A 25,933-nucleotide genomic window follows, 5' to 3' on the forward strand; every position below is an offset into this window, starting at 1 on the left:
TATACCGGTGCCACACACTCATTTATTTCCCAAGATTTCGTGAATAAGAATGGATTAACATGCACACCGTTGGAAAAGGCTTTAGGAGTTAACTCACCTGGAGGGAAGATTACAGTAGAGGCAATGCGCAGAAATCAACCAATAATAATCCACAACACCAAATTTTCAGCAGACCTGCATGTTATAGAGATGTCAGGGTTAGAAATAATCCTTGGGATGGATTGGTTAGCTGCTAATGGAGTAAAAGTAGATTGTGAACTTAAAAGTGTATCCATAAGGAAGTCTGATGGCTCTAGGCTGATATATTTTGGAAGTAGAACCAGACCCAACAATCCCTTAGTAATGGCAGCAAGTGGACAAAAGAAAGAAATAAATGATATACCTGCAGTTTGTGAGTTTCCTGATGTATTTCCGGATGAACTGCCGGGTATGCCGCCTGATAGGGAGTTAGAGTTCAGCATTGTTTTAATGCCTGGGGCATCACCCATCTCCAAAAGACCCTACAAAATGTCACAGCCAGAGTTAGTGGAGCTAAAGAAACAATTGGATGAGCTGAAGGAAAAAGGATTCATTAGGGAAAGCATGTCACCATGGGGAGCACCAGTATTATTTGCAGAGAAAAAAGGATGGAGGGTTGAGGCTATGCACAGATTTTCGAGACCTTAACATGGTAACTGTAAAGAATAAGTATCCGTTACCGAGAATAAATGATTTATTTGATCAACTCAAGGGTGCATGTGTCTTCTCGAAAATTTACTTGAGATCTGGATATCACCAAATGAAAGTGAAGGAAGAGGATATTGAGAAGACGGCATTTGTATCTCGATATGGACACCATGAGTACATTGTGGTTCCATTCGGTCTAACTAATGCCCCAGCTATGTTCATGAACTTGATGAACAAGATTTTTATGCAATATTTGGACAAGTTTGTAGTGGTCTTTATTGATGACATATTAATATATTCAAGAAGCAAGGAAGAGCATGCTGAACACTTGAGGATAGCACTTCAAATCTTAAGAGAGAATCAGTTGTATGCAAAATTTAGTAAGTGTGAGTTTTGGCTGGACCAAGTAGCTTTCTTGGAGCACATAATTTCAGGAAGAGGAGTTGAGGTTGACCCATCCAAAATTGAGACAGTTGTGTCTTGGGCTCGTCCGACCAACCCAAGTGAGATAAGGAGTTTCTTGGGCTTTGCTGGATACTACCGCAGATTTATAAAAGGGTTTTCGCAGATTACAGCACCAATCACCAAATTGCTTAGGAAAGAAGCTAAATTTATTTGGACTGAAGAGTGTGAGAGAAGTTTTGAGGAACTAAAGAAAAGGTTAACTACCGCACCAGTGTTGGCATTACCTAAAAGTGGACAAGATTATGTGGTGTATTGTGATGCTTCAAAATCTGGACTAGGATGTGTTCTGATGCAAAATGATAGAGTGATAGCCTATGCTTCTAGGCAATTAAAGACACATGAAGTAAATTACCCTACCCATGACTTGGAGTTGGGAGCTGTTGTGTTTGCACTGAAAACATGGAGGCACTACCTATATGGTTCTAAGTGCACACTGTATAGCAACCACAAGAGTCTCAAATACATATTTACACAAAAAGAGTTGAACATGAGGCAGAGGAGGTGGCTGAAACTAATCAAGGATTATGATCTGACAATTAACTACCACCCTGGTAAGGCAAATGTAGTGGCAGATGCACTTAGTAGAAAGAAGCAATGCAACCACATATCAATTGAAGGGTATGGCAAAGAGCTACTGCAGGATCTTGCAAAGATGGGAATAGAGCTGAGAGAGGCCACATCTAGTGCTAATATAGCAGCCATGACATTTCACCCCACATTGCTAGATCAGATTAAGGAAAAGCAAGCAATGGATGCATTCATCAAGGAGGAAACGAGAAGAATTCAAGCGGGACAACCTTCACAATTCAGGTTGGACCAGGAAGGAGTTCTTTGGAACCATAGTAGGATATGTGTGCCAGATGACCTACAGATCAAGGAAATTATTTTGCATGAAGCTCATGACACTTTGTACACTATCCATCCTGGGAGCACGGAGATGTATAAGGATGTGAAGGGAAATTTTTGGTGGCCTGGTATGAAGAGGGAAATCGCAGAATATGTCAGCAAGTGTGACACTTGTCAGAGGGTAAAAGCGGAGCATCAAAGGCCTGACGGGTTATTAAAGCCATTAGAGACACCAGAGTGGAAATGGGAAGATCTTTGTATGGATTTTATTACTGGTTTGCCTATGACACCGAAAAAGAAGGATACTATATGGGTTGTGGTCGACCGACTCACTAAGTCAGCACACTTCATTGCTACAAACCAGAAATATTCCTTTGATAAGTTGGCTGAACTGTACTTAGAGAGGATAGTTACCCTCCATGGTGTGCCAAAGACCATAACGTCTGACCAAGGTTCCGTGTTTACATCAAGCTTTTGGAAGAGCCTACAAAAGTCTCTTGGAACTGAGCTCCACTTTAGCACGGCTTATCATCCCCAAACTGATGGCCAGACAGAGCGGGTAAATCAGATCCTTGAGGATATGTTGAGAGCATGTGTAATGAACTTTGGAGAATCATGGGATAAGCATCTACACCTAGCAAAATTTGCTTACAATAATAGTTATCAATCCAGCATACAAATGGCTCCATATGAGGCATTGTATGGGAGGAAATGCAGATCACCTATATGCTGGTATGAAGTTGGAGAGAGACCATTACTTGGTCCAGACATAGTGAGAGAGAATGATGAGAAGATCCAACTAATCAAAGAATGACTCCAGATTGCACAAAATAGGCAAAAGAGCTATGCTGACCGGAATAGGAGGGTTATGCAATTGGCAGTAGGAGACTTGGTGTATCTAAAAGTATCACCTATGAGAGGGGTTAGACGCTTTGGAATCAAAGGAAAGTTGAGTCCTAGATATGTTGGGCCATTTAAAATTTTGGAGGAAAAGGGAACATCTGCTTATAAGTTGGAGTTACCAGAACGTTTATCAAGAATTCACAATGTCTTCCACATATCTCAACTTAAGAAATGCAACAAGCCACCACCACAAGTATTAGACTTGGAAATTGAATTACAACCAGACCTGACGTATGAAGAACGACCATTGAAGATCTTAGAAGTTGAAGACCGCAAGCTCAGGACAAGGACCATTCGGTTCTGCAAAGTGCAATGGAAGAACCACTCAGTTCGTGAGGCGACGTGGGAGAAGGAGGAAGACCTACGAGTAACCTACCCCAACCTTTTTAAGTAAGTTTTCGATTTCGAGGACGAAATCTTTTTCTAAGGAGGGTAGGATGTAACGACCCGTATATTTTCACATAGTATTTCCACCCTTAACTAGATAATTAAGTAGAATCCATTAAGAAAATACATATCAGATTTCTTCAACAAGCATTCATAACCACTCAAGTATATATATATTTATATTCATAAACCTCAGACAGTATAGCTGTACAGGTGTATTACAAATCTTTGAAATATATATATATATATATATATATATAGAAAGAGAGAGAGAGAGACCAGACTATGCTAAGCTATACAACAAAGGGCACACCAAACTTAGACCAACCTAAAAATATCTCGTGGTCAAAGCAGTAAACAGTGAGACATATTTGGGATACACATTGACCACCACCATCACGTGCATTATAGATATCAGTAGTCAATTGACCAACAGTTGGTCTAGGCATGGGCTGCAACTCCTAGCCATAGAGAGACTCCACAAATGACTACATTGTACAGCAGGGATGGGCAACCATAACTAGCTAGGTACTAGAAAGAGAGGAGTAACCTGGCTAAGGTTTCATCATAGCACACTCTTCACTCTGCTTCCAAATAGCCAGACCAAGCTCTCTTCTTCTTCTCAGTAGCATTTCCATTCCCCTGTTCACAACCAACAAAGATCCAAGATCAATAAGTGAAGATGGTGACCTGAGAAATCATCAGTAGACTGAAGGGGACAGGCTGGAGCTACAATCTAGCCTACTGGAGTGGACTTGGAGCGTAGGAGCAGCAAGAGTAGGACCAACAGAGAGGGCAAAAGAAGAAAGGTGAGTTCTTCTTCTTCTGCCACTATATATTTCTCACATACACAAAGAAGACCAGCCCAGATGCACACACAAGTCTCATAGTCATTCACAGATGCACGCAGAAGTATCCTAATTATTCATAGGTGCACAAAAGTCACAGCAGGAACATCTACCCCAGATCTTGGAAGCAACAGTACTAGGAAACATGGATAAGGCATTAAGATGTAAAATAAAAAGTTCCTAGATTAATTAGGCAGCAGAAATACACCAAGATTATTCAAAGGGGTGAACATGTTCAGTACACACACATGGGAGCCATTTTAATCTACTAAATCTGAGAACTTGACTATCCTAAATATTTGAGAAAGGAACAAGGGCACCACTAACCTGCACCCATGGTGGATCTGCTCCACGGACACGCACTGGAGCTCTGACCTGCACCATCCAGCATCACGGCGGCGCCCAACGCCAACCACTTCAATCTGGAGTAGGGAAATCACATCCCCAATAGGGTTTGACCTGTAAGCCAAAAGAACACACACACAGAGGGGGATTAGAGAGTTGAGGCTGAAATTCATGGGGATAATATGGGGATTCACGTCAGGGGAGAGAGAGTGTGGAGGATCTAGCAGCGGCATCTTTCCCGTCGCTGGCGGCGGTGCCGATCTGGGCAAGGAGCAGAGGAGCATCAGTTTGTATTATTACTTGTGTTCCTGCTGGACTAGTAGTACTAGTGGGTGCTCTGTTCGGTTGAGGACTACTAGTACATAACTAGTACAGGGAAGAGAGAGTTAGGCTTAGTTTAGAGAAAGGGAGAGGGCACGTGGAGGATAAATTAGCTTAGTAACTTATCCAGGTGCACACCTAGTACGCGTACTAATGCAAGCTTAGTAAAAAGACATTAGAAAAAAAAAGTAATATTTGACTGTAGGATGACCACACTGCACCGACGTATATTTTTTCATTTTCCTAGTATTCACTCGACTTAGTCTCGAAATATATATTTGCCGAACTGTAGGAAGCGAGTACAGTCAGGAGAAGGAGACGCTACAGAAGCAAACTGAGTCCGGGTCTGAGTACGAGAACTCAGGCAAGCTCTCCTTGATCATGCTGAGTAGAACTATTTTTGAAAAACACTATTCTTTGCTGCATCTTATCATCAACTTGCATAAAATGTTTTAGTAATAAATTGTGTGGAGTGACTTTTGCCAAAAAAGTTGGGTTAGCTGATGGAGCAGCTAATCCATTGATTTATTTATTTTTTTATAATTATTTGGTGGGTAGAGGGTGCCCTGGATGGACATACTGGAAGGTGGGGCCCTCTACATATGGCTAGTATATTAAGAATTAAATAACTTTCACTCGTTTTATGCGCCGTACTACAACCGTATCAACCATGGTCTCGTCTAAGACGAGTTGAGCCCAATACCATCAAGTTATTATACTCTCCACATGGGTAAGTAGTAGTAGGATGGGCGATGAGTTCCCACGCTAATGCCGGATGGGTGCATTAGCAAGCGCTATATATATTAAGCGTTGGTGGAGTGCGGGTTCCGAAACCCGACATAACGGCTAGTGACACTAGCCGGGTGGAGATATAATATACAAATGGGAAAAAGCTTAGGTTCTGAACCATGTCTCGCATCTAAGGAAATGCAGATGGCAATTATGGTTTCGAGCTCTATGGGTAAAGTGATACAAACTCTGCAGAGTTAAAGGAAAACATGAATTCATGCCAGTCTCTTGGATTGGGGATTATGGGGACCTATTGGTGGTCTATCTCGCAATACGAGTGTTTGATAGCTTTTATAAATTGAAATAAACTTTCTGCAACAAATGGTTATTTTGAAAGGTGTTGAGTTGAGGTAGGACTTGTTGATTTATATTGAACTATCATGAGTGTTGCATTTTGCTTTTTGAGCTTGCTGAGTACTTTGTACTCACTCTTGCTATTAATCATCTTTTTCTTAGAGCAAAGCTTATATGAGAATCCTACTGGACCAAGTGAGGAGAGCAATGGTGATGACTACAACTACACAGGGGACCTAGATGTGGATCCATCTAGCGCTATGTACGATGTGGATGCCACATATGGGGGTTGGGATGAATAAGTAACTATGATCTAGCTATGTAATCTAGAAACTATTTTATCATCATCTATCTAGTACTGCTAGTTGGAACTCCGGTGTTAGGAGATGTAATAATTTGGCAAAACATGTGAGAAGCCTACCTGAGACTTTTAGCCCTGTGTGGCAAGGTATTGTAATATAAATGACCATCTCTAGCTATTTCCCTGTTGCATATCTCTGACATGGATTATTATTTGACAAGACAAGATTTTGTCAAGAAATAATCCAAGGACTAGTGTCATTATCTATAGTAATAATGACACGGGTCATCACAGCAGACCAGTTATGGCTTCAGTGCCAAGACGCATATGGGGAAAATGCAACATTGATTGTACAAGATGCATGAGTAATAACTGCGCTGCTGATAGCTCCAGAACCGATCAAAAGATATTCTTGCCTTTGAGTAGGGGTTCTTGGCGCTATTGAAGAAGGTGTTGTGTGCTTTGAAGCCATTGATATTGAACGATCTGGGTGCAGATGCAGTGCCTGGAAACCCAGGCAGCCTTGGCATTGGCTTCTGAACCTGAGGCCTGCGCTCGACGTGATAGCCAAATTGGGGACCAGCAGCAGGTGGAGGAACAAGAAGAGGCCATTTGACATTGATGAGCTGACCATAGTTGTGTGCTTGCTCAATAGTATGTGGCCTTGGTGGCGGAACAGGAGTAGTGGCATCAACAGAGGCGTCAGGCTGCACATCTGTTGCAGGTGCATCATTGGCTTCATTGACCTTTGGCACAGTGTTAGGTGCAGGCTCGACAGTGTCTTCAGCCATGACCACGTCATTGGCTTCAGTGGTGTTAGTGGTGGTAGCCTTAGGATTCTCAACCTCCACTTGAGGAGCTGGAGGGTCGGTCATGTTCTCCTCGAGAACAACATCTTGGTGAGACGGGGGTGTAGCAACTCTTGTGTCTCTTGGGGCTTCTTCTTCATCTTCTTCTTCATCGGCTGATGCAGCCGGAATGTCTTCAGCAACTTTAGCTTCAGACTCGAAAACATTCACAGTAGGAGTGGCTTCGGGGAACACCCGACGTGCAACAGATTGGTGGTGCACTTCTCCTTCTGGAACGCTCGAAAGAGGGACTTTGGGCCTTGGTCCTTTGCGAAGCCTGCATAACGCTGGCGACGCCTGTGGAGATGGAGTTGGCTGGGCCTCAAAGTCATCTTCTTCTTCTTGCACATGTGGGGTGACGTGTTGTTGGGGAGTACTCAGGGTGTCTTGTTGTTGTGGGTGATCAGCCCATGATGCATCCTGAGCAATTGGCGTCAGAGGACGACCAATGCTAATGAGTTCGTTGTTCGTGAGAACAGGCGATGATACCAAGTTGTGCTCGATCTGAGGAAGAACTACATCATCTTCAACATTGTCATGGTGACCAATGTCTTCAGCAACGGTGGGGTCAACTGCTGGAATGTCTTCAGCTTTAGGAGCCTCTGTAGAAGCAGGCTCATGAACTATCATCTATCGTTCTTGATGCGAAGATTTAGGACGAGCAACCGAGATGGGCTCGACAACAGGTGGCTCTGTGGGAGCAACCCGATCTTTCTTGGTTTTGCGCTTCTTCTTGGAGGGAGCGACATCAGAAGCTTCAGAATGTTTCCTCTTTCTGGCTTCAGCCTCGACAGCCCTTGTCTTCTTTAATTCTTAAGCCACTATGGGGACCTTAGGCTTCGAGCCTGTCATACTGGCTGGGAAGACAATGGGATGTGCTTCCTGCCTTGTTGCTTCGGGTTCGGCCACAACTGGCTTCTTCTTCTTCTGTGCAGCCATCCTGGGATCGATGCCAGGATGCCCAAGAGCCTTGCGCTTTTTAGCTTCATTGTAGGCTTGCACGCACTTGTCAGCCAGACTCTTCATGCGCTCACGAGAACCTTTAGCTTCTTCGTGTTTTTTGAGAAAGGCTTCCTTGAGCTCGTGCAGCATAGTCTTGAAGTTCTTGACATCTTGCATGCTGAGCTTTGCCATGTGCTGCTTGAACTGAGCTTTCTCATAGTCGATCTTTTGCTTCAGTTCAACGATGCGCTGAGCTAGAGCTAGCTCAGAAGCAATGGCGCCAGTGAAAGCGACGCTGAGGCCAATTGGAAGTTGCAGATTTTCAAAGCTGAGATTGGGGGTTTGAAACCACTCGTCAATGAAGTTGTGGATGATTGCCACGTCAAAGAGAGGCAAATCATTGAAGATTTCTGCTTCTTCCTTGCTCTTAATCAGTTGCTCAAGAGCGTCATCTGCAAGATCTTCATCGCTGGACAGATCAATGGCGTCGTTGTGCAGAATAGCAGCAGCAGTCAGTGCCTGATCAGTATTATTTCTCATCTCAGTCTTTTTGGAGATACGTGATAGATCTTTAGACTGCACACTTTCTTCAGGAGGTGCAGTAGCCAGTGGCTTCGCCCGTAAGATTTTTGGTGCTAAGACAGACTTTGAAGCTTTAGGCTTCTTCAGCTTCGTTGGCCTCGGTGGTGCAGGTGCTTCGTCAGATTCAGCATCATCTGCAGGTTGATCCACGACTGCCCCTTGAACCATAATATGAGTGATGAAACCTTCTAGGTTGTAGAAGGGCCCAACCAGATTGGGTTCAGCATGGCGTGTGCCGTCAGCCCGGGGAGCAGAAGGACCAGGGTTGAAGTCTAGTCCCAATGACTTCTTGTTTTCCTTGGCCGATGCCTTTGCGTGTTGGAAGTTGCGCTTGAAGAGATTATCGTCACGACACCAGAGCAGTGATGATGGGTCGGCATTTTCAGGTTGTGGTCCACGGACCATACAAGGATAGAAACCCTGAGCAATAGCTTCAGCTCTGGTCTTGGGTGGAAGGCTTCGGAAGAGAATTTCACCCCAAGGACTCTTGATGGCATTCTTCTCAGCATACTCCTGGGTCACAAACTTGTATTTAAACCATTGTTCGGCCCAATATCTTTGAATCCATTGGATTCGTGTCTTGCGCTGATTGTAATCCTCTTCTGGATCTGTCTTGTACAACTCTGAGAGGTCATCAGGCAGATCTCTTGATGTTCCCCCTCGACGCTGTCTGCCACCCTTCCTTGCAGATTTCTCTGTAGCCATGAACTTCAAACTGAATGGCTTCAACACATTCAAAGGCTTCCGCTTGCTGGTCAAACAGGAACAGGCTTCGGGAGAGTTAATGTGATGTTGTAAGAATTCTGTAAACGAATGCAGACTATGAGAACCAAGGGATTCTCCCACGGACATGTACCTGTGACAGCATTAAGGTGCGAGGGAAGGGGAAGAGGTCATATGCATTCTCAGAAGATTTTGAAGATAAATCAGTTTAGAAGACATTGACCTCATAGTGCGAAGACATTCACTCATAGATAGAGAGTTGGTTCCAGATTTGTACGAATCCACGAATAAGTACAAGTGAGGAATCTAACTACTTTGTGAAGCATAAGTGAACATACTAGGCATATTATGAGATGCAGTATGAAATAGATCCAACTTGTGTGAACAGAAACTGCTTGTGGTAGAAAGTGATGAATCTATAGGATCAAAAGGGCCGTAAAAAGGAAGTTTTATTTGCCACACGAAGAACTGCTAGATGGAGTGGGAGAGGAGGCCAAGCAGTTCGATCGTCGGTGCCCTAACTTGGCGACGGAGGACACCTACGACGACGGCGGAGAAGATGATGTCCACGGCCGGCGTGAAGACGGCGTCGGTGAGGTCGCGGCATCTAAGCACTTCGTCGCCGGCATCGTCGAGGGCTAGCAGTGGCGCTAGGGTTTGTGCGAGAGTGAAAGAAAGGATAATGACTGTGGTGAGGCGTGTACTTATAGGGACAGGGACGGCACAGTGTTATTACACAGGTGCCCCTGGCGATTCACATCTGAAGGACACGTGGCCATCATGCAACATATCAGAGGTTGTTCCACGTTCCCGCACACGCCTGGATTGTCGGGTGGTTGTTCCCACTTCTCCTGGTTTCAGGTGAAGGAATTAGCATTGAAAACGGACTTAATGTTTGTCTCTGTATCTTCTACTGACAAGGACGCGGAGAAGACATTCGACAGTTTCAATAGAATGCATATGATTTGGACAGATAGAGTTTGAGATAGAAAGCATAGAGAGATTAGGGTCTGATCACATTCACTTAGTTCAAAAGATTCAACAAGGAAGACGTAGCTATAAGTGAATGCTGTAGAGGACAGAACACTAGTATGTATATATCAGAAGACAATCAAGTCAACATAGTGAAGATAATCATGAAGACAAGTTGAAATTGAAGACAAACCAAATGTGAAGACATAGCAAATGTAACGCCATGGGTAAAACACTTCAAACAGAAGAATTTATTGGTGGCGTTACCCACCGTATAGGAAGTATTAGACCTAGACACGACGCACAATTATTGTGGTGCTCCGAAGTTAAATTCCACGTTAATGTATTCACACTCAGAGTGTAAGTCTTCATTGATTGAAGATATACTTTACTTCGTGTGTTGCACATCTAAGTCATCAACGTGCATAAGTGTTAGGATGTGTGCCTGATCACAGGACATTTGAGGATTCCAAGATATTTAGCTCACACCGTAACTTGCAAAACCTCTTCTCATCCAAGGGCTTGGTGAAGATATCTGCCAATTGCTCTTCAGTGTTGACGTGTATGATATCAATATCTTCCTTCACAACATGATCTCTGAGAAAGTGATGACGAATTTCAATGTGCTTTGTCTTCGAGTGCTGAACTAGGTTGTTGGCAATCTTGATGGCGCTTTCGTTGTCGCAGTAGAGTGGTACTTGCTTCAGGTGAATGCCATAGTCTTTGAGTGTTTGCTTCATCCATAGAAGCTGAGCGCAGCAAGATCCAGCAGCAATGTATTCAGATTCAGTAGTGGAGAGAGATACACAGTTCTGCTTCTTTGAAGACCAACATACAAGTGATCGTCCCAGAAAATGACATGTGCTTGATGTAGACTTGCGATCCACCTTGTCACCGGCATAATCAGCATCCGAGAATCCAACTAGATTAAACTCTGAGCCCTTTGGATACCATAATCCTAGTGTTGGGGTGTGAGCCAAATATCCGGGAATTCGCTTCACAGCTAAGTGATGCGATTCCTTTGGTGCTGCTTGGAACCGGGCACACATGCAAACACTAAGCATGATATCTGGCCTAGATGCACATAAATAAAGCAAGGAACCAATCATGGAGCGATATACCTTTTGATCGAACTCTTTACCATTGTCGTCGGGACCTAGATGATGTTTGGCTGGCATTGTCGTGTAGCCTTTGCAATCTTGCATTCCAAATTTCTTCAGGCAATCTTTGAGGTATTTCTCTTGAGATATAAAGATGTCGTTGCATTGCTGACGTATTTGAAGACCAAGGAAGAACTTCAGCTCACCCATCATGGACATCTGATATTGCTCTTGCATCATATATCCAAACTCGTCAGTGTATTTCTGATTGGTGCAGCCGAAGATAATGTCATCCACATATATTTGGCACACAAATAGTTCACCATCATATGTCTTCGTGAAGAGAGTGGGGTCGAGGGAACCAAGTTTGAAGCCTTTGCTCTTTAGGAAGTCTTTGAGTGTGTCATACCAAGCCCTAGGGGCTTGTTTGAGGCCATACAGTGCCTTGTTGAGCTTGTACACCATATCAGGATGTTTTGGATCTTCAAAGCCAGGCGGTTGTGCAACATACACTTCTTCGTCAATCTTGCCATTGAGAAAAGAGCTCTTCACATCCATTTGATGCAGAAGAATGTTATGATGATTTGCATAGGCCAGCAGTATGCGTATGGCTTCAAGTCTAGCCACAAGAGCAAATGTCTCATCGAAGTCAATCCCTTCAACTTGAGTATATCCTTGAGCAACGAGACGAGCTTTGTTTCTGACAACTTGACCATGCTCATCTTGCTTGTTGCGGTATATCCATTTGGTGCCTATTATATTGTGCTTGCGAGGATCAGGACGCTTAACCAGTTCCCATACATTATTCAGCTCAAACTGTTGAAGCTCTTCTTGCATAGCTTGAATCCATTCAGGTTCCATGAAGGCTTCATCAACTTTCTTGGGTTCAGATATTGAGACAAATGCGAAGTGTCCATAGAAATTTGCTAGCTATGTTGCCCTTGAACGAGTGAGTGGACCTGGTGCATTGATGCTATCAATTATTCTCTCAATATGCACTTCATTTGCAACACGAGGATGTACAGGACGAAGATTTTGCTCTTGCTGATCATTTTCATCGTTAGAAGGATTGTCTTCAGGCTGAGCATTGTCTTCAGGTTGATTAGGTGCGGAGATGATAAGTTCCTCTTCAGGCTGAGCTTCAGATGGTATGATTTCTCCAGTTCCCATAAGTTTGATTGATTCACTGGATGGAACTTCATCTAGCACATTTGGCAGGTGCTCTTTTTGCGAGCCGTTAGTCTCATCGAACCGCACATCCACAATTTCAACCACTTTATAGTGAAAGATGTTGAAGACTCTGTAGGAGTGCGAATCCTTTTCATATCCAAGCATAAAACCTTCATGTGCTTTTGGTGCAAATTTTGAAGTGTGATGTGGATCCTTGATCCAGCACCTGGCACCAAATACTCTGAAGTAACTGACATTTGGCTTCTTGCCAGTAAGGAGCTCATAGGAAGTCTTATTCAAAAGCTTGTGAAGATAAACACGATTGATGATATGGCATGCAGTATCAATGGCTTCAGGCCAGAATTTTCTTGGAGTCTTGTATTCATCAAGCATCGTCCGAGCCATCTCAATAAGTGTTCTGTTCTTGGGTTCGACGACGCCATTCTGCTGTGGCGTGTACGGGGCTAAGAATTCATGTGTGATGCCCAAAGTATCAAGATATGTATCTAGCCCAGTGTTCTTGAATTCAGTGCCATTGTCACTTCTGATGTGCTTTATCTTGACGCCATAGTTGTTCATGGCTCGATTTGCGAAGCGTCTGAAGACATCCTGCACTTCAGTCTTGTAGAGGAATATATGCACCCAAGTATATCTTGAATAATCATCAACAATGACAAAGCCATATAGACAAGCAGTAGTAGTAAGAGTTGAGTAATGAGTGGGACCGAAAAGGTCCATGTGGAGAAGTTCGAAGGGTTGAGTCATTGTCATGATTGTCTTTGAGGGATGCTTGGCCCTCATCATCTTTCCTGCTTCACAGGCACCGCATAAGTGATCCTTCTTAAACTTGACGCCCTCGATGCCTATGACATGCTTCTTTCTTGCAAGAGTGTGCAAGTTCCTCATGGCAGCATGCCCTAGCCTCCGATGCCAGAGCCAGCATTCTGAAGCTTTTGCTAGAAGACATACGGTAAGTTGTGGTCCTGCTGAGAAATCTACCACGTACAAATCATCTTTCCAATACCCTTCAAACACTAGAGACTTGTCAGATTCCATTAGAACAAGTCAACGATATTTTTCAAACATCACAATCATGTTTAAATCGCAAAGTATTGAGACAGACATTAAGTTGAAACCAAGGGATTTAACAAGCATGACTTTATCCATGTGTTGATCCTTTGAGATTGCAACTCTACCTAGACCCAATACCTTACTTTTACCAGTGTCAGCAAATGTGATGTGACTTTTGTCAGATGGACGTAAGGTTGAGTCCATAAGAAGGCTTCGCTTGCCAGTCATGTGATTGGTACACCCACTATCAATAATCCATTCTGAAGCAGCTGGTGTCGTACCCTACAGTGCAGTTAGGGGGATAGGCTTCACGAAGAGAATTGTGAAGCAAAAACATTTGACGAGCCAGTGGATTATGAAAGCTTAGATCAAGATTAGGACTGATAGGGCAAGTAGCAAGCGACTCAAGAACAAAAGTACATAATAAGACCATTTGGGCATTTGATCTTGCGCCCTACAAGATGTTTAAGGTCCCCAGCAATAACGTCAGACGATTTTGGTTTTCGGCTGGAGACCTTTCCCTGCAAAAGAGAGTTAAGCTTTCTTAGCCACCCACATCTTCAAGGATGGCTTCGAAGCAATGAGTCTAAGTGCAGCATCTGAGAACTTTGGATTTGGAGCCCTAGCAAAAGTCTTGCAGGTGGACAATAGTACTCATGAGAATAAGCAGAATAGTTCTTGGTCTTATGAACATGACGATTTGATGAACCGCGCTTATATTCATAGGCCTGAGTATGGCTTTCCTGCAAAACATTTGCATTAGTGCGACTCAGGTGAGTCCTCTGTCTATATGAAGCCTTTGGGCCGTATGAAGCCTGTGGTCTGGGGTTTGTCTTCTTCACTTGTGGTGTCATGACGACATTCACAGGAAGATTCTCCAAACACCTTTTCGGCACCCAGACCTTCTTCATAGGCGGCCCATTGCTGCAGTTAGTACCAATATACCTGGCAAACACTTCACCATTCTGATTCTTAAACAGTTTATAGTTTGCATCAAAGGATTCATCAATAACAATGGGATTAGCACAAGTGAAGCTAGATAGGGTGGATGGATCCACTAAAGGTCCCTTTGTAGCAACCCATGTGGTTTTGGGGTACTGCTCAGGTTTCCAGTAAGAGCCATCAGCATTCATTTTTCTTTCGAACCCAACACCCTCTTTCCTAGGGTTTCGGTTTAGGATCTACCTTTTGAGGACATCACATAGTGTCTGGTGCCCTTTGAGACTTTTGAACATCCCTGTTTCAAGCAATGTCTTCAACCTAGCATTCTCATCAGCAATAGTAGTGGCATCCTCAGCAGAGGGGTTAGTTATCACATCAACAGTTGAAGATATTGCAACAGTAGCAGCAGTAGAACATTCAGCAACAGAAGTAGTGTTATCACGCTCAATGCATTTAAGACATGGTGGTTCAAAACCTTCCTGAACGGAACTGATCTGTTTGGCGTGAAGTGACTCGTTTTCCTTTTGAAGATCTTCATGAGCCGCTCTCAATTTTTCAAGGTCTTGCTTCCTTTGAAGATAATCATAGGAAAGCTTTTCATGAGATGTTGAGAGCATTTCATGACGACTTTCAAGTTCCTCATACTTAACATGAAGATTTTTTATGTCTTCAATTAAGGACTAAGATTGAGTCATTTCAGTGTCCAACAGGTCATCGCTTTTGTCTAATAGTTTTTGAATATGTTCCATAGCTTTTTGTTGTTCAGTTGCAATTTTAGCAAGTGTTTTGTAGCTGGGTTTGGAATCACAATTAGAGTCATCTTCACTTGATATTTGATAGTGAGTGGCGCGTAAGTTTACCTTGGCACCGCGTGCCATGAAGCAGTAGGTGGGAGTGGAGTCGTCCTTGTCATTAGCATCGGCGTTGGTGACATTGTCTTCAGTGTTGAAGATGGACTTGGCAACGTAAGTTGCAGCCAGACTTGCAATGCTAGAATCGGACTCCTCCTCAGACCCCACCTCTGCCTCCTCAGAAGCGGACTCCTCCTTTGAATCCATTTCCTTGCCAACAAACGCACGTGCCTTGCCAGATGAGCTCTTCTTGTGTGATGAAGACTTTGAGGAAGACTTGGAAGAAGACTTTGAGTATTTCTTCTTCTTCTTGTCGTCAGAATCATACTCCTTGCTCTTCTTTTTCTTCTTGTTCTCATTGTCCCACTGCGGACACTCAGAGATGTAGTGGCCAGGTTTCTTGAACTTGTGGCATGTTCTCTTCTTGTAGTCATGAGCAGAAGCTTCATCATTCCTTGAGCTTGATCTTGAGGACTTTCTGAAGCCTTTCTTCTTGGTGAATTTTTGGAACTTCTTCACAAGCATAGCAAGCTCCTTTCCAATGTCTTCAGGATCATTAGAACTGCTGCCAAATTCTTCTTCAGATGAGGAGACAACTTTTGCCTTCAAGGCACGAGTTCACCCATAGTTGGGACCGTAGATATCTCTTTTCTTAGAAAGCTGAAACTCATGTGTGTTGAACCTCTCAAGTATGTCAGACGGATCGAGTGTCTTGAAGTCAGGACGTTCTTGAATCGTCAGGGCTAGAGTGTCAAACGAGCTATCAAGTGATCTCAGGAGTGTCTTGACGACTTCATGCTTGGTGATCGCCGAGGGCTTGAAGCTCATTTGTGATGTTAGTGAGTCGATCAAACGTGAGTTGGACATTCTCATTGTCATTTCTCTTGAAGCGGTCGAAGAGGTTGCGAAGGACACTGATTCTCTGATCTCTCTGGGTTGAGACGCCTTTGTTGACCTTGGAGAGCCAGTCCCAGACTAGCTTAGATGTTTCCAAAGCACTCACGCGGCCATACTGTTCTTTGGTCAGATGATCACAGATGATGTTCTTGGCAGTGGAGTCCAATTGAACGAACTTCTTGACATCAGCAACGGTGACACCTTCACCAGCCTTGGGAATGCCATTCTTGACGACATACCATAGGTCGACATTAATGGCTTCAAGATGCATGCGCATCTTATTCTTCCAGTAGGGATATTCAATTCCATCGAAGACGGGGCACACAGCGGAGACTTTAATTATCCCTGCAGTCGACATAGCTAAAACTCCAGGTGGTTAAACCGAATCACACAAAACAAGGGAGTACCTTGCTCTGATACCAATTGAAAGTGCTAGTGGTCGACTAAAGGGGGGTGAATAGGCGATTTTTATGAAAGTCTTTAAAGCATGGAAGTTTAGAAGACAAACGATAGAAATAAACCTATTACCATGCAGCGGAAGGTAGACTACACTAGGCAAACCATAGTCAAGTATTCAATGGAGTGAAAGCACAATGACTAATAGCAGCTAGGCAGTAAAGATCATGTAGGAAGATATTGTGAAGCCAATCAGAACAAGCAGTCACTCAGTGAAGACAAAAGATAAAGCAATCATACAGTGACTTCACAAGGACCAACAGTAAGTAAAGGGAAGGGAAGGATGAAACCAGTGACTCGTTGAAGACAATGATTTGTTGGACCAGTTCCAGTTGCTGTGACAACTGTACGTCTGGTTAGGGAGGCTGAGATTCAACTCAGAAGACATCGTCTTCACCTTATCCCCCTTGAGCTAAGGACACCCAGTCCTCGCCCAATCACTCTGGTAAGTCTTCAAGGTAGACTTCCAAACCTTCACAGACTTCGTTCACCGGCGATCCACAATGACTCTTGGATGCTTAGAACGCGACGGTAACCGGCTGGAGGATTCACAGTCCTCAAGTGTAATAAGTCTTTAGATCATACAGACAGGAAGACTTAAGTGATGCCTAACACTCTTTGGCTCTGAGTGTTTAGGGCTTTATCCTCGCAAGGAATTCTCTCTCAAAGGCTTCGAGGTGGGTTGCTCTCAAACGACAAAAGCCGTGTACTAACTCTGAGCAGCTAACCGTTTATGGTTGTAGGGGGTGGGCTATTTATAGCCACTAGGCAACCCGACCTGATTTGTCCGAAATGACCCTTGGTCACTAAGGAACTAACACGTGTTCCAACGGTCAGATTTCAAACACACACGACAACTTTACTTGAGCTACAAGCAAAGCTGACTTATCCAACTCTGGACAAGATTTGCTCTCATAGTCTTCACTCGAAGACATAGGATTTTGGTTAAGCATCACTTCAGTCATTCTGACTGTTTCTCTTGGACCCCACTTAACAGTACGGTGGTTCCTATGACCCAATAAGAAAAAACACAGAACGACGAAACTGCTAAGTCTTCTCGCTCCATAGTCTTCACGCGATGTCTTCTCTTGTCATAGTCTTCAATGTGAATGTCTTCACATACCACCTTTGACTTCAATGTCTTCATACATTTTTAGGGGTCATCTCTGGTAGGAAAACCGAATCAATGAGGGACTTCTACCTGTGTTATCCTGCAATTCTCACAAACACATTAGTCCCTCAACTAGGTTTGTCGTCAATACTCCAAAACCAAATAGGGGTGGCACTAGATGCACTTACATTATTGCAGTATTTTCTACAGCTGAGGTCTTGTTACAGATTTTTTTTGCAACAGAGCTCTTGTTGCATAATTTTTTCGCAACAAAGATCTTGTTGCTGAATCATTTTTATGAGTTTTTTCGCAATAGAGGTCTCGTTGTATATATTTTTCGCAACAAAGGTCTTATTGCAGAATCATTTTTACGAGTTTCTATGGAACAAAGATCTCGTTGTAGATTTTGTTTACAACAAAGGTCTTGTTACAGAATCATTTTTATGAGTTCTTTAATACTGCAATAGGGCCCTTTTGCAGAAAAGCCTTGTTGCAGTAACAACCCCTTTGTTGCAAAAACAAATATCTTCTATCTTCTCCTTACGCCATGGCTATAGCTTGGGTTATGGATAATCTAGAAAGTAGATTGACACCGCCATTCACCATTGCTGGAGCTTGGCCCATGGATGATTTAGGAAACAGATCAACACCACTGTTCGTTCTGGTTGGAGCTTGGGTTGTGGATGATTTGGGAAGTAGATTGACACCCCCGTCCGTCATGGCTGGAGCTTGGCTCGTGGATGGTTTTAGAAGCAGATTGAATGGAGGAAGTGTTAGAGCATCATGGGGAGAGAGACGAGATCGAGGGGATCGAAAGCGGGAAACAAGGGAGTAGGTGCTAGATTCGTCGAGCGGATCGAACGATTGTTTTCTGTTTCTGCAACATCATTGCCTCGCACATGTGGTCATCGTTGCCTGTTATCGCTAGAGGCAAGCGGTAAGTGGTCCCAAGCTGCACGCGCAACCACGATCTAGTGGACCAGTGGATCGCAATCTGACGGCCGCGTGAGCGGCGGATGCGGCGAGAAGATCAATTGGCTTTTTTTTGAGACAACAGAAGATCAGTTGGTTGATTGGAAGGTTTTTCCAATAAAAATGGTTCAGGAAGGTTTAGACTTTTCAAAACCTTTGGGTGTATCGTAAATGGCCAGGACTTGGTCTTACCAGAAACCCTAGACACCACGGAACTTGGCCAGGCCCATGCGCTCATCCCGGCCCAAAGGCCCCAAACCACAGCCAGGGTTTTGCCTGAAGCCGCCAGAAGTTCTCAAGTGGAAGCACGAAGAAGAAAGCACCACAAACCCTCGCCCCCGCGGCGCGTCCTCCCTCCAGAAACCTACCGCCGCCTCATTCTCCCCCCACCACAGCACCCCTCCCAGTCCTCGTCCGATCCGCCCTTCCGGAGGTTTCTGGGAGAAGCGGCGCCAGCGCTCCGGCGGCCATGGCGCTCGCCTTCGACGAGTACGGGCGGCCCTTCATCATCCTCCGGGAGCAGGAGAAGAAGTCGCGGCTGCAGGGGCTCGACGCGCAGAAGGCCAACATCGCCGCCGGCAAGTCCGTAGCGCGCATCCTCCGCACCTCCCTCGGGCCCAAGGGCATGGACAAGATGCTCCAGTCCCCCGACGGCGACGTCACCATCAGTAATACCCGCTCCCTCTCGCTTTCTCCTGGTTTTAGGTTTTAGGTCTGGTCTTTCCGGTTAGCCTGGTACGAGATCCGGAAGTTTTCGCCTGCCATTGGATCTTCGACGTTGGTGGCAATGGCTGTGCGTTGAGGATCAGGGTTTCTCTTAGGTGTCACAGCGAGTCTTATGATGGCGAGATCTAGCTTTGTGGGATGCCCCTTACTTTCGTGCTGTTATGTTGTTGCTTGGGGAAGGAGATGGTACGATTTGTGGGGCTAGTTTGTTGGTTTCGTTATGTCTCTGCTCGGATTGGAATACTGTGTATCGGGGAAATGCTAGGTTGCCATTTCTGTAGCTATCTCTATCTAGTGGGTACGAGCGTGCTCTTACTTTTACTCCTGCAAATGTTATGCTGAAGTGAGGCGAGGTGCCCCATCCTATGTGGATCTGGAGATCCGGTTGTGTTTTTAGCACTTCATTTATTGTGCTCACGTACTGAATTGATTTGTCTCATGTTTTGTTTACTGACCTTCTTTCCAATGGATTTTCAGCAAACGATGGGGCGACGATCCTGGAGCTAATGGATGTTGACAACCAGATTGCGAAGCTCATGGTGGAGTTGTCCCGCAGTCAAGACTATGACATTGGAGATGGTACCACCGGGGTTGTGGTCCTGGCTGGGTCGCTCCTGGAGCAGGCTGAGAAGCTGCTGGAACGTGGTATTCACCCAATAAGGATCGCCGAAGGTTATGAGATGGCGTCGAGGATAGCTGTTGATCACCTTGAAAGCATCTCCACGAAATATGAGTTCAGTGCTACAGACATAGAGCCTTTGGTGCAGACCTGCATGACAACTTTGTCCTCAAAGATGTGAGTAATAACATATTGTGCTTAATCAGTCAGCTGCTTTAGAACCGAGTTATAAGATATTACCTCTGTCCCAAATTAGTTATCTTAGATTTGTGTGCATATGGATGTACCTAACACTAAAACGTGTCTAGATACACCTGTATCTAGACAAATCTAAGATAACTAATTCAGGACGGAGTGAGTATTATTTTGGCTTGAATCAGGCTTCACATTTTTCTACAACATGAAGGCTGTCAGGGGGAACATATTGACAGTTTAGTTCCCTTTGTTTTGTGAGAACCCAATTTATGGACAGTATACTTGCCTACAGTTTGGGAGAATTTCTGGTGTCATTTTAATTGCAGATGTTACTGTCTTGTACCGTTGTCTCTTGAGCTCATTTTGTACAATAATATCAATTCCGCAGTTCTACTTCTAAAATGGACATTACATGAAAGAAATATTCTGGTATAGCAGAAAAACTATTTGTTACAGCCTTATAAGTTGGAAGTATCCCTTCCGTTTTAGTATAACTGTCCTTGACCTCAAGTGAAATCTGTTTCAAATAACTCTAGCCTTGCTTTATTGCCTTACTAGATGTACTCATTTTTTGCTAACTCTTTCTTAGTGTTAGCGTTGGTCTGTGTGCATGGTGGGCTGATGATATAGTGGCAATGTGTAATGGATGGAGTATTTCTGCATGGGTACATTTTACATAGGTTATTTCAAACCTTTCTGATCTGTCCAATTATTCTGATTCTACAGTGTTAGCCGTTGTAAGAGGGCTCTAGCTGAGATTGCTGTCAAAGCAGTCCTTGCGGTCGCTGATTTGGAAAGGAAGGATGTAAATTTGGACTTGATTAAGGTGGAAGGTAAGGTTGGTGGGAAGCTCGAGGATACTGAGCTAGTACAAGGAATCATTGTTGACAAAGATATGAGCCACCCCCAAATGCCAAAGAGAATTGAGGATGCTCACATTGCCATTCTGACCTGCCCATTTGAGCCCCCGAAGCCTAAGACAAAGCATAAGGTTGACATTGACACTGTAGAGAAATTCCAGACACTGCGTGGGCAAGAGCAGAAATACTTCGATGACATGGTTCAGAAATGCAAGGTAAAAGCCTATAAAGGACAAACTGTTTATATATTGTGGAGTAGCTTGTTTTTGTATTCTTGGTTTGTGATGTGTGCTCTTTTACAATAACTAGATGGTACCTCGCGTGTTGCGGGAATTGGTTGCAATATATTAATTTTAATGAGATTGGATTGTGTGGAATATAAATATTTTGATTGATAAGACGTGAACCAAAGTTAAAAATACGTAAGACTTATTGTATTTGATTATGTATAGTTGTAAATATTTATGAATACAAGTAGAATAATAGAATGAAAAATAATCCCATGCACAGTTGCATGTTGAGGTGGGCCTTATCCCGTCTATAATTGTATGGTGGTGTGGCATGCTTGCATGTTGAGATAAATAAGTTAGTGGGGATGGCTCTTTTAGATATATATAGGATACATTATTGTTAATACCCTTAGGCTGCAAAAAACACTTTCTACCTCCCCTTATTAACATTTATGTTACTAATGTTATGCTGTACGAAGTGTATGCACATCAATCTGTTTTTTATGTTCAGTGTATGATTTGCTCAAAACATAATCACGTAACTATGTGCATTTTATAGGATGTTGGTGCAACCCTAGTTATTTGTCAATGGGGGTTTGATGATGAAGCCAATCACTTACTAATGCAAAGGGAGCTGCCGGCTGTCAGATGGGTTGGTGGTGTTGAATTAGAATTAATTGCCATTGCGACAGGTAACCTACCTCTCTTCATGTGTTTCTAAATTATATTTTATGGCAGTACGTAACATTTAAGAACTGAGTGCAGGAGGGAGGATTGTTCCAAGGTTCCAAGAGTTGACTACCGAAAAGCTTGGGAAGGTATAACCTGATCTGTCTATATCTTTCTTCAAACAAGTAATATGCATGCTATCTTGTGAGGGTTCAACTGAGAGTGAATGTAACCGTCTGTGGGTTTCTGAGGGCGACCATTCACCACTACTTGATATGCTGAATGTTTATCTCCAACCCTAAATTCAACCATCATGCTATCTTGGTAGCCGAGTTAGTGGTTTAGTCAGTTTCTTGAAAACACCATGTGAATGCCTTGCACTTCTGAACAGCAGTTACATTAGAGAATGCAGAGGATGTATTGTTTGAACTTTGAATTGCATATGCTTGGTAGCCATCTTAATTTGCTTTGTAAAGCATAAGATTTATGTTTGTTTGCTTGTCCTGCTTAAATAGGCTGGATTAGTCAGAGAGAAGTCATTTGGAACAACAAAAGATCGGATGCTATACATCGAGAAGTGTGCCAATTCCAAAGCTGTAACTATTTTCATCCGTGGTGGTATGTTCTGATGTATATGTTTTTTCTTTTCTTCATATTGACACATGTATGCTCAGTGATTTGTTGGGCCATGGAAGCATTATCCCACCAACCACGAATCTGTTCGAGACACACTTTACAGTTAATACTGGATAGCCTGGATATTGTTATATCAATTGGCAGTATTCGTACTTTGAATTTTCAAAGCAATGGTTTTAGAAGAAAATTTTAATGCATGTCAACTCCATATTAGATCGTACCAACTGTTAATTGTAATACATGAGAAATAATTCTTGTTTTCACTACAACTGAAGAAATGCTAACATGTTTTTAATCGTGATTATATTTTATCGTACTTGCCATACCTCAAGACGGCTTATAAAATGACACCAGTTAACTACAAAATTTCTAATTTATGCCATGAACTATCCAAAGTCGTCCAATAGACCCTCAAATGTTGATCTGGGTGATTTGGGAGTCTGTTGGTAACTAATCCACATCATTGAGCTATATATTCAATACCTCACTGGTATTGAATATAACTCCTTGCCTGTTTGGATCTCACTGGTTATGTAGTTCTGGTCCTTTTAGTAAGGACATGTTTGGTTTGTGCCCAAAGTTGCCCTGTCAAAAAAGTTGGCTAGCCAAAATTTTTGTTGAGGTTTTGCTTGCCAACAAATTGGATAGAAAATGAACTAGAGTTGGTAAATGAACATTTGCATGCCAAACAGTTGGTATCCATCCAAACAAAAAGCCAATGCTTTTGTGATGACCGACAAATTGGGAAGGTACACTTTGGTCACAATCTGAACATAATCTAGGCACCTCTGTTGTTCATGATAATGTCCATATTTCTTATTGAATCGTTATACAGTCATATCATAACATTAAAGTCATCTGTACTATTTAGCTGTGTGCTGTTACTTTTTTAGGATTATAAGATTGAAGTCCTCAAAATATTTGAGAAACACCAAGCCTAACTGCTGTCTTCCAGTCTTAGTTAGTATACATTTCAGTCATATTTAGGCTAATAATGTATATGGGTATCTTCTGATTGGTATTCTGGTATTGCACAGGCAACAAAATGATGATTGAGGAGACCAAGCGAAGTATTCATGATGCTCTATGTGTTGCAAGGAATCTGATCATCAACAACTCAATTGTGTATGGTGGTGGCTCAGCAGAAATATCTTGCTCAATTGCTGTTGATGCTGCAGCAGATCGGCATCCTGGAGTTGAGCAGGTAATTGTGGTTTTGGAACTGGTACTACAAAAGAAATCCATATATGTTTTCTTCTAATTGTGCTTCTTTGTATTTTCAGTATGCAATCAGGGCATTTGCTGATGCTTTGGATGCCATTCCACTAGCTTTAGCTGAAAACAGTGGTTTGCCGCCTATTGATACTCTCACTGTCGTAAAATCCCAACATGTCAAGGTATTTTGTTTTCTCTGTTGATTTTGACAGTCACTTTAAAATGTCGGTTGTCAGCCTGTTCTTCTCACTTTAAAACATCCTCCTTGTTCTGTTATACTCCTACTAATTAGCCGCCTGTGTTTTTGTTGGGGTTGTGATAGAATTTATTTCAGAAGTTACTTTTGGCTAGTGCCTGTGCTTAGTCCTTATAGTCCTTGGTCCTTCCCCACCTGGCATTGATTGTGTTTGATGCTGTACACGTTGTACCATCATGTAAGTCATATTATGTAGTGTACGATGTGAGGGTTCCAGAAACCAGCACTAGGCATGCCACTGCCAGTCACCAGTGTTTTTGAGCTCATATCTACTACTCCCTCTGTAAACTAATACTCCCTCCTTACCGGTTTATAAGGCTCATATCTGAAATTCCACCAACCAAGATAAATGTCTATTGGCTAATGTGAAAAGTGCCCAATTAGCATACTGGTATTAAATCTCAGCATGTTCAATTGCCAATGCAATTAACTACAGCGCCCCAAGCCCTCATGCGTCCCACTCTCTCTCTCATCCCGATGGCACATGCACTGGTCATTTTTTTTATCTCGTTTTAATGTCCAGATTGCTGCATGCATGCAGCTGAGGGAAGAAAGGAGCAACGACTTGGCTCTGTGATTATTTTTCTTTTGAAAATGGTACCAGGGAATCAAATGCAACGCAGAAATCGAAAAGACCTTAGCGCTTTAACCAAGCTACTCTCAAAACAAGCCTTATAAAACGGAAATCTGAAGATTTTAAGTTGAGCCTTATAAACAGGTAAGGCTGGTCATAGTGGGAGTAACATAGGTAGTAACATAGATGCCACATAAGCAAAAATGATGATGTGGCAAGTAGTTAATGAGGAGAGAGGCAAATAGAGTAACATAATATGTTACCATCACATAGCGGTTTCCAATGCATAATGAGTCTACAAAGTAATAAATGAAGGCAACTATGTTACCACACCTATGACACTACCCACTATGAAGGTAGTAACATAGACTAGTAACATATGTATGTTACTAGTCTAAGTTACTCCCCACTATGACCAGCCTAAGGAGGGAGTAGTGATCTAAAAGATCTTATACGTATTAGTTTACAGAGGGAGTAATTGTTATGGCATTCCTTCTGAATTGAGGGTAACATTTCATTTCTGAACATATTTCTAGGAGAACAATTCCCGCTGTGGCATTGATTGCAATGATGTTGGTACCAACGACATGAAAGAACAGAATGTTTTCGAGACTCTGATCGGCAAGCAGCAACAGATCTTGCTGGCAACACAGGTGGTCAAGATGATCCTCAAGATTGATGATGTCATAACGCCTTCTGAGTATTGATGACGCCTTCAAGAACGGAAATCGACTGTGCTAAGTGGCATGCGCTCCATTAGTCAGCATATTTTATATGGGTTGATTTTGATTTGCTCCTAGAATTCTTACATGGAGTGGTCACTTGTTTTGTTTGATGAGCTATCTAGTTTTGTGACGTGCGTTCACACTTTGTAGAGCTTGAGACAGTAGCACAAGTCATGTCGATACCAGTCCATTCGTTGTGTTGTTCAGATGCTTAATGTATGGTTTTGGACCACTAATTTGTCTGCTTTATCGTAATTGTTTTATTTTTTTGTTTGCTTTGTCTAAAGTATCTCAGGTAAAGTTGGTGTGAGTCAGACTTACTATATGTATCGAGTTGCTTGTTTTTGTACCGATCAGTGCCAGGAACGGTGCACATGTCTTCAATTTACTTACCTCTGAAAACTAAATTATACGTGACATAAACTG

At 43.1% G+C, this 25,933-nt stretch overlaps 1 protein-coding gene and 1 long non-coding RNA gene across 2 annotated transcripts; one reads left to right on the plus strand and one right to left on the minus strand.

Moving 5' to 3' along the window:
- Window positions 1-4,741, minus strand: LOC123152587 (uncharacterized). Its single transcript, XR_006476258.1, has 4 exons — window positions 4,443-4,741; window positions 3,107-3,180; window positions 383-500; window positions 1-174 (listed from the first exon to the last, which is right to left on the minus strand). It is a non-coding gene; the product is annotated as an uncharacterized lncRNA (long non-coding RNA).
- Window positions 4,742-19,097: 14,356 nt separating this feature from the next.
- LOC123148006 (T-complex protein 1 subunit epsilon) lies at window positions 19,098-25,743 on the plus strand. Its single transcript, XM_044567359.1, has 9 exons — window positions 19,098-19,470; window positions 20,006-20,324; window positions 21,069-21,417; window positions 21,992-22,124; window positions 22,198-22,250; window positions 22,617-22,719; window positions 23,775-23,941; window positions 24,021-24,134; window positions 25,319-25,743. Exons 1-9 carry the CDS (start codon window positions 19,272-19,274, stop codon window positions 25,487-25,489), a joined length of 1,608 nt encoding a protein of 535 aa, XP_044423294.1. The 5' UTR covers window positions 19,098-19,271; the 3' UTR covers window positions 25,490-25,743.
- Window positions 25,744-25,933: the final 190 nt, after the last annotated feature.

Source organism: Triticum aestivum, chromosome 7A (genome assembly GCF_018294505.1).
Source record: "Triticum aestivum cultivar Chinese Spring chromosome 7A, IWGSC CS RefSeq v2.1, whole genome shotgun sequence".
NCBI classification, from domain to species: domain Eukaryota; kingdom Viridiplantae; phylum Streptophyta; class Magnoliopsida; order Poales; family Poaceae; genus Triticum; species Triticum aestivum.